General features: G+C 27.0%; 1 protein-coding gene across 2 annotated transcripts in view; it reads left to right on the plus strand.

Moving 5' to 3' along the window:
• Nucleotides 1-13,380, plus strand: part of LOC129969666 (synaptotagmin-7-like) — a 292,924-nt gene that overhangs the window by 210,536 nt on the left and 69,008 nt on the right. For both annotated transcript variants that reach the window (XM_056084322.1, XM_056084323.1), the window contains exon 6: nucleotides 13,145-13,314. In XM_056084322.1, coding sequence (XP_055940297.1) covers nucleotides 13,145-13,314 — 170 coding nt within the window. The remainder of the gene's footprint in view (nucleotides 1-13,144; nucleotides 13,315-13,380) is intronic.

Consider the following 13,380-nt stretch of genomic DNA (forward strand, 5'->3'; position numbering starts at 1 on the left):
TCAAATTTTTAAAATTTCTTCATCTTAGTTGTTTGAAAGTCATACTCATATTGTTTCATGATCCATATTTTTCTTATAACATTTTTAACTTTTTAAATTTAATTTTTAATTAATTAACCATAGATCAATGATGCAATTTTTTTTAAAAAAATACATAAAATGAAAATTTCGAACTGATTTTTTTAATAAGCAAAGTTTAATTAAATAGTTTTTATTAAAATTAATGTGTGAAAATCCAATTATTTAATTATGATCTAAAAGTTCAAAATTAAAATATTTTAATTATATACCTTACATTTAGTTTTACTGACCACAGAAATAAGATTAATCGAAGTTACAGGCAAAATTCAATTAACTAATTCACATTAGATTAACTATCAACTTAATGTACTAACTTCGTACAAACTAAGTAGCAACATACCTAATTATTGGAAATCTTACGAATATCATTATAAGATGCCGACTAGATTGATTCAGGTTTTATAAACTTTACAAGATTAAAAATTCCAATTTGAAATGAAAATATGAAAATACCATTTTGCATCGTCTTATTAATCGCCATTTTTTTAAAAAATAACTCTAATTAAAAATCAAGTTAGTGAATATAGTTTGAAATTTAATTAGATATATACTTTAAAATGAACATAAAAAATTACTTTTTTAAGGAGTAGTTACAAGCATTGAGATAAAAAAATAATCCGATTGGTTCTTATAAGTCTAATCATTACTAACAATGATAATTTTGTATATTTTAAGTGCCGAATTCTCTATTGATTAAATATATTTTCACAATAAATCTTGATTCTCATTTTTTTGTTATTCAATAGATTATACATGTCTATAAAAATAAGTTTTACAGCGTTATTGTTTATATTCAATAAATGTCTACAATAAATATACATCGTATAAAATAATAACCCCATGGTGAATATAATCCATAAATAGAACCCCCACGAAAAGGTGAGAAGTAACAATATGTGCACATGTGATTTTAGGATACATTTCTAGGTCAAATTTATTTTTTTCTTTCAATCTTCAAAATTTATTTTTTTCATGAGATATTTATTTTAAAAAAAAATAGCAAAACAAAGTTTTTGTCCAATTTTTTACCAATAATGTTTGAGAAAAAATTACCTGTATGCCATCTAAAACAGAAAACGATTTCTTTTTTAATAATATATTTCGTTGAATTCGACACTATTTTTTCTTTATTTTTATAAAGTTTTTAAACTATATTTTCAGACACTTTACAGTAGTGCTTCGAATTGTGTTGAAATTTCATTCATTCTTATTTTATGAAAGTTCTGAAAAGAACAAAAAGCTATCTTCAAAATCATTGCAGCCACGTATAAAAATCAATAAAAAAAAGTAATAAAAATTATTAAACTAAAAAAAGGTGGTTCGATATAAATTTGTTGTTGTTATTATGCAGAAGCATTTAGTAAAAAAACTGCAAAATCAAAAAATATTAACAAACGTTCATTAACACATTATGAAAATCAGATGGCAAGAGTATATTATTCAATATTTTTTATCAGTGTATGGATTTTAATTATAATGAGTTAAATTTAAGACTTTTGAACAACAACTGTCTGAAATTGATGTCTTGAAGCTTAAAAGAGGTTGAAAAATTACTGGAGATCAATTTTTTTTCCAAAATAAATTGAATATGTATTTTAGCATTCAAAAATTTAATTTTCTATGCAAGGCCATTTATCATCCAAATCTTAGAATATTTGTTGGAAAAAAACTTTCCTTCATTAATATTTATTCTTAAACAATATAGATTGATTAATTACCCTTTATATCGACTCAATTTTTTTAATGAGTGTTTAAGATTTTATGTTTTCGATAATTTTTTTTATCAGTATTTAGTAAAAACACGAATTACAGCGATAAATCTTCACACACGACGTTAGCAATAATCTTTCCTTGATATTTCTTCTTGTTGGAGACCGTATGTGAAGAAAATTTTATCTCGGAATTGTAGTTGTTTTTTCCTTTAATGTATAACAAGCAGAATATGGAGTTGCAATAATTTGCAAAACTAATGTGTGCAGTTTTTATACTTTCAAACTTTTTTTAAAAATTTATCTATCATATATTCTATTGTTCTAAAAATAATATACACATGCACGCACTTACGCACACGCACACATACATACACAAAAGGAGAGAGGAATCTATGAATAGGAATGAGACTTTTATTTTGAAATCAACTTTCTAGAAGAATATATGTATTGTTATTAAATGCTTTACATCAAAATGTTCTTCGTGTAATATAAGCGCAATTATACAAATCGGTAGGGAATAATCTTTGGGTGTAAATAACTCAAACTTAGTAAATAAAATAAGCAAATATTAAACTTTAAGCTTTGAAATATATTTAATATGTGTCTAAAATATAATTCAGAGATTTTTGAAATTATCTCTTTTCTTGTAGTAAAGTATCATCAAAGCAGGGGTCACGCATGAAAAATTGAATGTAATCACTAAATTTCAATTACATACATCGAATGTCCAATGTATGCGCCACATTTCCAAACAATAATAAAAAGGGAATTTAAAATAATTGCGTGAATAATAAATTCCTATAACATCCAACCTAAAACATATAAATATGTGTGATGGATGAGTTAATGTAGTCACAAATTTCAAGTGCATGCTGCGAAGTTTTAATAAGTGCGTTTCATTTCCTTGCAATTATCTACTGGGAATTAAACTATTAGCACTGATAATAAATTTATAAAAATTCTTCTGAGACGTTGATAGAAAAAATAAAATCTGAGTGAAAAACAGCAGTATTAATTAAGCTTCTGAATCAATCAGTTTTCTAGCGCAATAATTGTCTAATGTGATTTCTATCGTTCATATTAACAAACAAATGTTATATGTCAGATTCCCAAAATTTAAAAACTGAGATTCACATTTTAAGAATCGATTCTATAACATGCCACTTCTTCCTGGGCTTATTGAATTTTTTCAAAGATGGACATCACATGTTCTTTCCAGAAGTGGTTTTATGGGCCCAAATGGGCCATTTGTGAAGTAAAAAAAGAATATCATAAAATAACGTAATAACCTAACATAAAGTGAAATGGGCTCTTCTCTTCGCATACTTTTGATGATGACATTTCAATTCCAAGTCGATTCGAGCTCATTTTAGATACCAGAAGTTCGACAATTGCAACTCGCTTTTCATTCCCACTATTGTATCTTCAAAATGCCACTTCTGACGGCATAAATATTTCAAAGATAATAATATCTTGAAAATGTCAGTAGAAAAAAAATGGACGCTTTTTCTGGACAAATAATTAGAATTCTGTCAATCTGAATAATCCTATATAATCGGGATGTATTTATGGATGTCAGTATATTTATTCAATGTCTTGTAGAGATCCATAAAAAATTATCCGCGACTCATTATTTGAGAACTCCTGCTATTGTCTATTTCACCATCATGTGAGCCATTTTTTATGGGGTACATTTAATCCTATTTCTGCACGCAAAGTAGGAGTAAAGACTTAATTTACGACATATCTCAATATAATGAAGCCCAAAGAATTAGATTTAGAAGATTTCGAAGGCCACATGCTGAGCTGTCATTTATGTATCCAACTTGCGAAATGACGTTAAATGGACTCTTGAGTGTTGCTCATATATTCAAAGGACGTCACTTTTTATTAGTTCCATTTAACCCTTTCTAGGGCCGTGGGAATTATGCTTCCCACCAAATTTATCAATCTTTGTATGAATTTATGTAGGTTGGCATCAGTTCTGACAAATTTTTTTAGAAAGACAGAAACTTAGAGGCTTCAGTTGTTTATCTTACACAAAATGATGTGCCTTGATTTGTTACTTAATTATTAATTAACCTAATTAATTAATTAATCAACTTAAATTTATCTAATAAGCTAAATGAATCCCTTTTTTATTCTAATTTCAAGCCTAAAAATATTTTAACATAATATGACTAGAAAAAATGGCCCTTTAAAGAGTTAAAGAACTTTGAATAATACTTGTTTATTTTTACGCATCTGGATTTACCTGGCAATCTCAGATTACGCCAACTTCCATTATGCATAAGATTTTAAAATTTCGGACGATTGAATATTCTTGTTCTTTTATATATATAAGATGCCAAACATTTTGCAAAACGGTTGGAAATTTTGCAGTTTTTGGTAATTTTTGTTTGGTCATAAAAATAATCAAGTATCCTTAAAATTCCCTCCTCTGTTATTTTTAAAGATTTCTTCATACAGTTAACAAGGAAGTTATAGCCAGTTATAACCAATGTATTCAATAACCCTACAGTTTGTTTTAGTATTCAATAGCAGCTTTTCTTCTATATTAGTCGCAGCAAAACGGATGAATTCCCATTAATTTTTTAAATGCAACGCCATATATATTCTTGGTGAATATATGCACTTTTCCATGTATCATCCATTTTCATAGAACTTATACTTCTATGTTAAAATCCTATGAATGATTGATACTAGGCCTATACTTAGTTGTTACCCTAAATATTAGAATATGGAATTAAAATTATTTTTGTGCTCTATATTTTTATAGTTAAAATATATAGTAACCTTTATTCGCATGAAGAATATTTTTATTATAACTGAAAATTAATCTATGATTTAACTTAAAAACAAAATAAAAAGAAGCATTTCTCTTAATTGTATTAATGAAATATTTTTCGGACTTATGTGCATCCATTTTCTTTGCTTTTAGAGACAAGAAAAAGAATTAATTTAAGAAATCGGTTTCATTCAATTAAAACCAGTTTATTTTTACAATACATGTTTATTTAAAACCTTGGTTACAATTTGATATAATAATTAGAAATTATTAAATTAATTAAATTTGACTAAATTAAAACTACGTCATTTTCAAAATAAGTATTTATTTTGACTTGTAAATATTGGTTAGAATTTGAATTACCAATATTTATCAAATTAATATATTTCATAAAAATAGAAAGTGAAGCATGGAAAAAGTATCATTTTCTGATTAATAACAAAATTTAATTAATTTATACTTCGCATCTCAAATTTAAATTAATTAAATTTAACTAAATTAAAACTAGATCATTTTCATAATGGGCATTTATTTTAGCTTATAAATTTGGTTAGAATTAGAATTTCGTAATACTGATCAAAGTAATGTGTTTATGAAAATGTAAAAGGAGAAATGGAAAAAAAAATATTTGCCATCTTCTAATTAAGAACAGAATTTTAATTAGAAATTTTATACTTTGCATCTCAAATTAAAGAAAATTCTTTTTGTGAAAAATAATGGTTATTAATTAAAGATGGATAAATTAGATATAATATATGGGTGAAATTGATAGTATAGTCTTTGTATTTTTGCTTAATTTTTACAACTTAATTCTAACCTTTCTAAGAAACATATCTTAAATTATTTAATTTCAAATTGATCTATTTTTTTAAAATTTACACAGCTAAAATGTTAAATTTAATTTCATCAAAGTACTTTTCAGAAATTTTACGTGTCTTATATAGAAGCAGAAATTACAAAAAGAATGCAAAATAAATATTATAACAAAACAGTTCAACTGCTGTTTTAGTATTAAGATATATTTCTAATAAATATTGATTTAGTTTGAAAGATTATATATTAGCCCTTTGTTATAAATGCTGTTTTGATATTCTGGAAATACGGAAATTTATTGAAGCCCAAATAAAATCTTTCCAGAAGTATTTAATTAGCAAATTCGTGGATTATTTTCATTTAAAAAAATGGATTAAAGTTCACTTTTTTAAAATATATATGACAGTAAATTTCTTAACTAATAAAAAGAAAGTTTTTATTAAATATTTGCAAATTTATACATTAATACATATATTCAGCATTTAAAGTCAATTTTAAATAATAATTAATGATAGTTTTAAGTGCTAGGCTTCAATTAATAAACTAATCACATTTTATAATTTTAAAATACAGCTGGAAAAGCACCAGTACATGATTATTTTTTCTCTTAATTGTTAAAATTTCACATTATATTGTATACTTGGCAGTCATAAATCATGCAGCAATCATGTTTGGGGAAAAATAAACTAAAAGATGCAAACTTATACTACAGAACAAGGAAAATTTTACAGATATTTCAACCCCTGTACCTCAAGAATGAATCTAAAAATAGCTTCTCGGAGCATTTACGGAAAAATTCGAAAGTTGGCAGAGTGTCAAAACCTATACTCTCTGCGCCATTCATTATTCGGTTCTTAACCATTAGAGGATTTTTTTAAGCATATTTGATCCAGTTTCATGTGAAGTTTCAATCTCAGCTGGTGAGTATCATAACTTGTCCATGTAACCATTACTCCTGAAACTCCGCTGTCGTGTTTCCCACTAATTTAAGCTACATTTACTGAATATCCTCATACTTATTTTTCATTTCAGCTTATCTTTTACTCTGAATATGTTAATTTGACGTACATCTTTGCCTCTAGGTAAAACTTAAGATGATAACAATAGAAATTTTGTATTTATTTTCTACATATACTCTTTGCTAAATTTGAAATATGTCATTATTTTTAAAAAATATAATTTTAATTAATGTAAGTTGTAAATTTTTTAATATTTTGGAATAAATATTTTTAAATGAGGAGAGCGAACCTGAAAGCTGTTTATTGCAGCAAAAGAGTCAAGATAATTATTTAATATGTATGAAACATTTTAGGTGTTTGATATTTAATTAAAATTAGTTTTTCAAAGCTGTGCATTAGGGTAATAAAGTATTGTAATTTAAAGGTATGACTACGTTCGAGATGAATATTTGAAAATCTAATTCTTATACATATTTTTATAAATTTTTGTGTAAAATAGATTAGAAAAAACACACTTTTCAAATATGCTTGTTGAATATATACAGTATAATAACATACTGGAAACATCTAATAATATACTAATTGAAAGCCAAAAGTGCTTTTACAAATTGGGAGATATTCGTTAAAATGGTATATAAAGCAAAAAAAAAAAAAAAACTGCTCGTTCCGAAGTTTATCAAATAAGATGTTCAAAATTTGGCAGATCTATTTATTGAGCTATGAAATAAGCCGTATATCGATCTGATCTTTAAGTATCGGAGTTCAAAGGGTAAATAATATTGAAATGTCATTTTTTTCTTGTATTACGAAACATTAATACATTGGCAGGGATTTCTTAAACTACAGTTTACGACGAGCAGAAAATGTTAGAAATATACCAAACTTCATGCAGAATTATGCATTATATTTTAATTTATGAAGTCTTTCGTCGGAAGATTTTACCGAAATTTATAATTTGAGGAAATAGTAATTAATAATGTAACGAAACTTGTAGACATTCATTATGCAAGCATTAAAATGAATGTAGCTTCCCAAAGAATGAGTATAGAAACAGTTTTATTTGAAGAAAACTGTTAAGCCCCGAATGAAAAGTTTTCTGGAATTATTTGAAAACTAAATTCCTTGAATACTTTCATTTTTAAAAATAATAAAATGAATTTCATTTATAAAACCTTTTTGACAAATATTGACTATAAAACCTTGTTACCTATTTTAAAATGAGCGTAGTCACCTTATCAAATTAGTAAGAATGATTTGAAATTAATGTAATGTATGGATTTTATTAATGTTGTAGAATATTCTGTTAAATAATACGAAACAATAATTAAACTTTTTTTAAAACACCAGAAAAAAATAAATAATGATTCAAATATTAAAATAGGAAATCTTCGAAAATAAAAATAAAATAAACCTTAGGAAATAAACCTATTCGAAACATATCTACAAATGATATTTTTTTATAGTTTTGTCAATATCTTATAATATATATTTACAGAGAGATTAAGTCATATCACTGACTTTCCGAAGAGCCCGAAAGCACACGGATAAAGAACACTGAATGACCGTACAGCCACAAAAGCAACACTGGCAGGAACTGTGGTTGAGTCGTAAGAGTCAGCACCGTCCACGATACAACCCTTCCCTAAGGAAGTACGTTCCCTAAGGAAGACCCAACCACCATGCCGGAAGCATCTTATTCTCATTTCGAGGTGCCCCCCCCGAGGGGATTACAGAAAGATTTTTAAAAAAAATATTACATCGCATAGAAGCAGTGAAATGAGATTTAAAAAAATGTAATTAATGTAAGGATTTTAACCTGTGACGGCCATCACAATGACACGAACATCTGAAAACTTCGATCTTACTCTCTTTTCCTATAGCCTTTCAATTACAATTGTACTACACATTTGGCACACTTTTTTTTATTGGCGTACTCTTTCACGAATAATTTGTAAAGAGAATTTTTCATTTTCATCTATTTTTTAGAGATAGAAGATCTAGGCACCTTACTCATTTATTTTTAACCATCGGGGGGCACCTCGAAATGAGGATGAGATGCTTCCGGCATGGTGGTTGGATCTCGCCACCCTGGAAGGTACACTAATAGGTAGGGGATCTAACTCCTCAAATCGATGACGGGACGTACTTCCTTCGGGAAGGGTTGTACCGGGGCCGGTGACGGCCTTTAGGACTCAACCACAGTTCCCGCTAATGTTGCTGTTGAGGCGGTCCGGTCATTCAGTTTTAGGGTTTAAATTCGTGTGCCTTCGTGACAGGTCGGAGAGTTAGATGGTTGACTTGACTTACTCATTTATTTTGCTTTTTTAAGAGTCACTTTGTAATTTCACCTTTGCGCAGGTTATGTTCTTCTTATCAAGATAAAATAGCAACGGTATTACATAGACTTTTTGATGTTGTATCAAATGAAGACTGATTTTTTTTCTATTGAGAAATAGGGTTGTGATCCTTATTCAGATACTAAATAATGATACTACTGCAATAATTAGCAAAATGATGTTATATTTTTTTCCTCTGATATCATTTAATTTCAAATAGACAAAATTCTTAGCAGTCGGAAGGATCCTTGGGCTAAATGTGAGAAACTGTGGTCAAAAGAATTGGGAAACCTTTCTGAAAATAACATATCAAATTATATAGATAAACGTATTGTTTTTTTACTTTATATTGTATTAATTACATTATCTAAATTGAAACGCCCCAAATGACACGTCAAGGAAACTACGGTGGGCGTCCGAAACGTTTCGATATCACCACGAAATTTCCTCCCTCATTCTTAAACCGTGAATGACTAAATGCCTGTGGTGTGCGCTTTGTTCGCTGAAGATGCTCTAGCAAATGAGTTATATATATATATATATATATATATATATATATATATATATATATAATTCGGAACCCTCATAGGATATCCAGCTGAATGGCCATCAGTTAAGCAGAGTATTATTTCATATTATAAGCTTATAAACTTCTATTGCGGTTTCTAACGGAGAAAACATTTCCTTATTTCCCTTATTTTTGATGAAGAAACTCCGTCGCTTCAGTATTTTGAGGCACCTGAACTGGAATAATCTGAGGAATGGAAGTGTTAAATGAACAATTCACTAAGCGAACATTTAGTGAAGTGTTATAATGCATATATATTTAAAAGTAATTTTATGGAAAAATGTTGCGGAAAAAGATTTAAAAAATATGACTCACTATTTAGACGTGAAAGTATATGAATTGGGTTTATTTACTTATATATATTGTATAAAGAATCGAAACGTTTTCCATCTAGTATGTTATTAGTCTTAAAATGGTTTAGATTACTTTCTCAGCACTTTAATGACGGCACATTAAAACTGAAAATTTATTTTGTATCTTAACTTATTAATCTTTGAATAATAAGTATAAGTATATTTCACTTCATATATATCTGAAATAGACATAAATCTAATTTTTTGGTTCATTAAAGCAGTATACAACCAATACTGATTTCAAATAGCAGCTCAAGAAAAGTTTTCTTTTATGATAATAGTTACGAATTTAACAAAAGAACTGTCATAACACTTTTTTTTTTAAATTTTAAGCTATGCTTCAAAAGTTGAAGTGAGCTATACTAAAAGTGAAAGACACATCTTGTGCAATAGCTGTTAATTTTTTTGCACCGATATGAAATAGATAAAATCTTTAAACCTGGAAAAAGAAATATCATATTTTCAAAACTTTTTTTCTATCACATAGATTTTCGAATCACAGCAAAGACGCAATATTTCATTGTAGCATATAAATTGACAATTCTTCTATGCTTCAAAAACTTTTATCGCCATTCCATATGCTTTTATTCTTTCTCGAGACTATTCAAATAAAATATAAGATTTCGTTGCTCCTAGCTGAAATAGAAAAATTATGCTTCTTTTCCATTCTTAAAGTAGAAGAGTTTTCATAAAATCGAAACAAATTTGAATTGTTTTTCCTCCTTCCTTTTTTTATAAATATCATAAAATATTGCATAGGCTTTGGTACTTAATAGAAAAAAAAATAAGACTTGGTTCTTTCGGAGTTTTCAATTGCTTTGCGAACCCTATATTTACGATTACTGCTGAAGAACTTTGAAAAAATAAATGATGTTGAAAAAGAATTTTTTCTTTTTTTCGAATTTTCATTCTAGTTCCATTTGAAAATACAAAAATTCAGGCAACTTAGAAAAACAGTTTGAAGTAAACATACATACGTTTCTTATCTTGAGGTATACGCATTTTTTATATATTTGTTTACAAAAGTTTTTAACTATAAATAAAAACAAATAGGATCAAAAACTACTCAAATGTCATCTAAAGTTCAAACAATCTTTATTATATATCATTATTGATATATTTTTTTATGCATTTTCCTGTGATTCTTCTCCAAAATATACAAATAATAAGTCAAAGCAAATTAAGAATTATTAATTAAAATTTTTGGTTAGTTCTACCAAGCTAAAAACATTATTTTTTTAATCAAAATGTATCAATTATGTACTTCTGAACTTATTTCGTGGATAATTTGAATAATCAAAATCATCTTGAAAAGGAAATGTAATGACACATTCTGTGTTATGCCCCAAATAAATCGAAAGTTTTTATTTAATTTCGAATTCCAGTTCTTTCGATTAATATGAAATTTTTTACTATTATAAATGTACAAGTTGTGGATTTTTTTCTACGGTTACTGTAGAAAAAAAACAGGAAAATCTATTCCTGTTACGAAATACCATCTTAAGTTTGTTCTTACTAGAATTTTTTCATGCAGAACACAATGTCGTTCTAGCCATTTTACCTAGTCATTATTATAATACCTAAAGTTAATTATAATATAAAAATATTGTTCCGAGTATTTTTGTGTTTCACAATAGTTCACTTTAATTATTAAAACATAAATAATAATGATGAGGTAAAATGGCTGGAACAATATCGTGTTTTATATGAATAACAAAATTACAAAATTCAAAAGAAAATACAAAAATTCAGGCAACTTAGAAAAATAGTTTGAAATAAACACATGCACGTTTCTTATTTTGAAGTAAACGCATTTTTTCGTATATTTGTTCACAGCAGTTTTTAACTGTAAATAAAAACAAGTTTGACCAAAAACTACTCAAATGTCGTCTAACAAACTATTATTTCAAACAAACTATTATTTATTTATTGTTCTCACATATTATTTATTAATGTGAATTTCTTTGTGATCCTACAAAAAATACGAAAAAACTTGAATAGGTCGCAACTAATTAAGAGTTATTAATTAAAATTTTTTGTTACTTTTCCAGGCTTCAAATATCATTATTTTTTCAAAATGTATTAAATATCTACTTTTGAACCTTATCTTGAGCAATTTGGAGAATCGGAATAATCTTGAAAGGGGATTTTAATGACAAATGCAGTGTATGCCCCAAGAAAATTAAAAGTTTTTTTTTTCTAATTTTGAATTTCAATTTTTTTTAACTAATATGAAATATTTGCACTATTTATAAATGTAGATTTTTACTACTGATATACTGTATCATGGTTTAATCTATACCTTATACGAGACATTATCATTTATACCTTACATAGACATTATCCTTCATGCTTATTATTCATGAAGTTAGTTATAACATAAAAATATTGTTTTAAGGTATCCAACTACGTTCAGAGATGAACTTTCAAAAACTGGTATATAAACATTTACATTTTTCTTACAGTTTAAAATAACTAAAACAAACTCGAAAGATCACTATCAGAGGAAAAATTGCATTTATTGCTTTTAGTTTTTGAAAAAAATACTGATTATTAAATGAAAATTTAGCAAAATTTTCAATATTAGGAAAAGCGGCGCAAGTTAAAAAATAATGAAAATATTTAATTTTTATTTCAATTGCATAAAGCTAAAACTATATAAAATGTATCAGACCACAATATAAAAATTATTTTAATAAATAAAATTTTTAATGGTATTTGAAGTTGTCGTTAATGATTTTTTTACCGAAATTTGTCAATGTTTGTAACTGAAAGTATCTGTAAAACATGTATAAATGACGCTATCTGAAAATCCGTGGTCTATTATACCTTCAAAGGTTATGTATAAATTCATACCAAATTTCTTGAAATTTTATTGAATTGATTTTGAGATATCCTGCTTTTCGTGAACCAATCGTAGTGAAGTATTCATTCTTCAGTAAATGCGTTTAGATATTGTATTTGTAAATTTCAACCAAATGCGTTAAAAACAAAAGAAATTTTCACTCTCTTTAAACAGAATTGCCAAAAATAAGAAAATTGCGGCTGAATAGGTAGAGAGTTAATATAAACATATAAAATATTCTTGTGCAGCATTTTAAGGTAAAAATGAAATAAATCACTTATTTACGGTTAAAAATACCACTGCTTCCTACTCCAATTTTGTTTGCTTTGTATTACTGATACTACTGTATCTATAGTTCTATCTTACATACATTAAAAAGAAACCTGTTTTAGAATCTACAAAGTTCTTGGCTTAGAAAGATCATAAATTTTCAGATAATAGAAAAAATTCAAATTTTTCTGGAAAAATCATTTTTAAAACCTAGTCGGATACCTTAAATATTTATGTGTTGTAATTAACTTCATGTATTATAAATCTAAATAATAATGATTAAGTAAAATGGCTAGAAACAATGTCGAGTTTTATATGAATAACAGCGTTTATTTTTTCTCCTATGCAATATTCTCTTGCCCTTGAATTGTTGAAAAAATCTTCTTAGATTGCCTTACATATTTATGTTCCTTTTGCAGGTTTTCCCTTACACAAGTTGCAGAAATCTATTCTTCATTTGAATGTGTATGACTGGGACAGATTTAGCCGAGACGACCCCATTGGAGATGTATATCTGCCCCTGGCACAAGTTGATCTTACTCAGAAACCAACATTTTGGAAATCTCTTAAGCCTGCTGAAACATGCAAGGTAAGTCAAACCCATTTGAGACATGCATGCAACTTTTTACTTGCAAGTTGGTGCAAAATTATTTTG

This window comes from Argiope bruennichi, chromosome 5 (assembly GCF_947563725.1).
Source record: "Argiope bruennichi chromosome 5, qqArgBrue1.1, whole genome shotgun sequence".
In the NCBI taxonomy this organism is placed as follows: domain Eukaryota; kingdom Metazoa; phylum Arthropoda; class Arachnida; order Araneae; family Araneidae; genus Argiope; species Argiope bruennichi.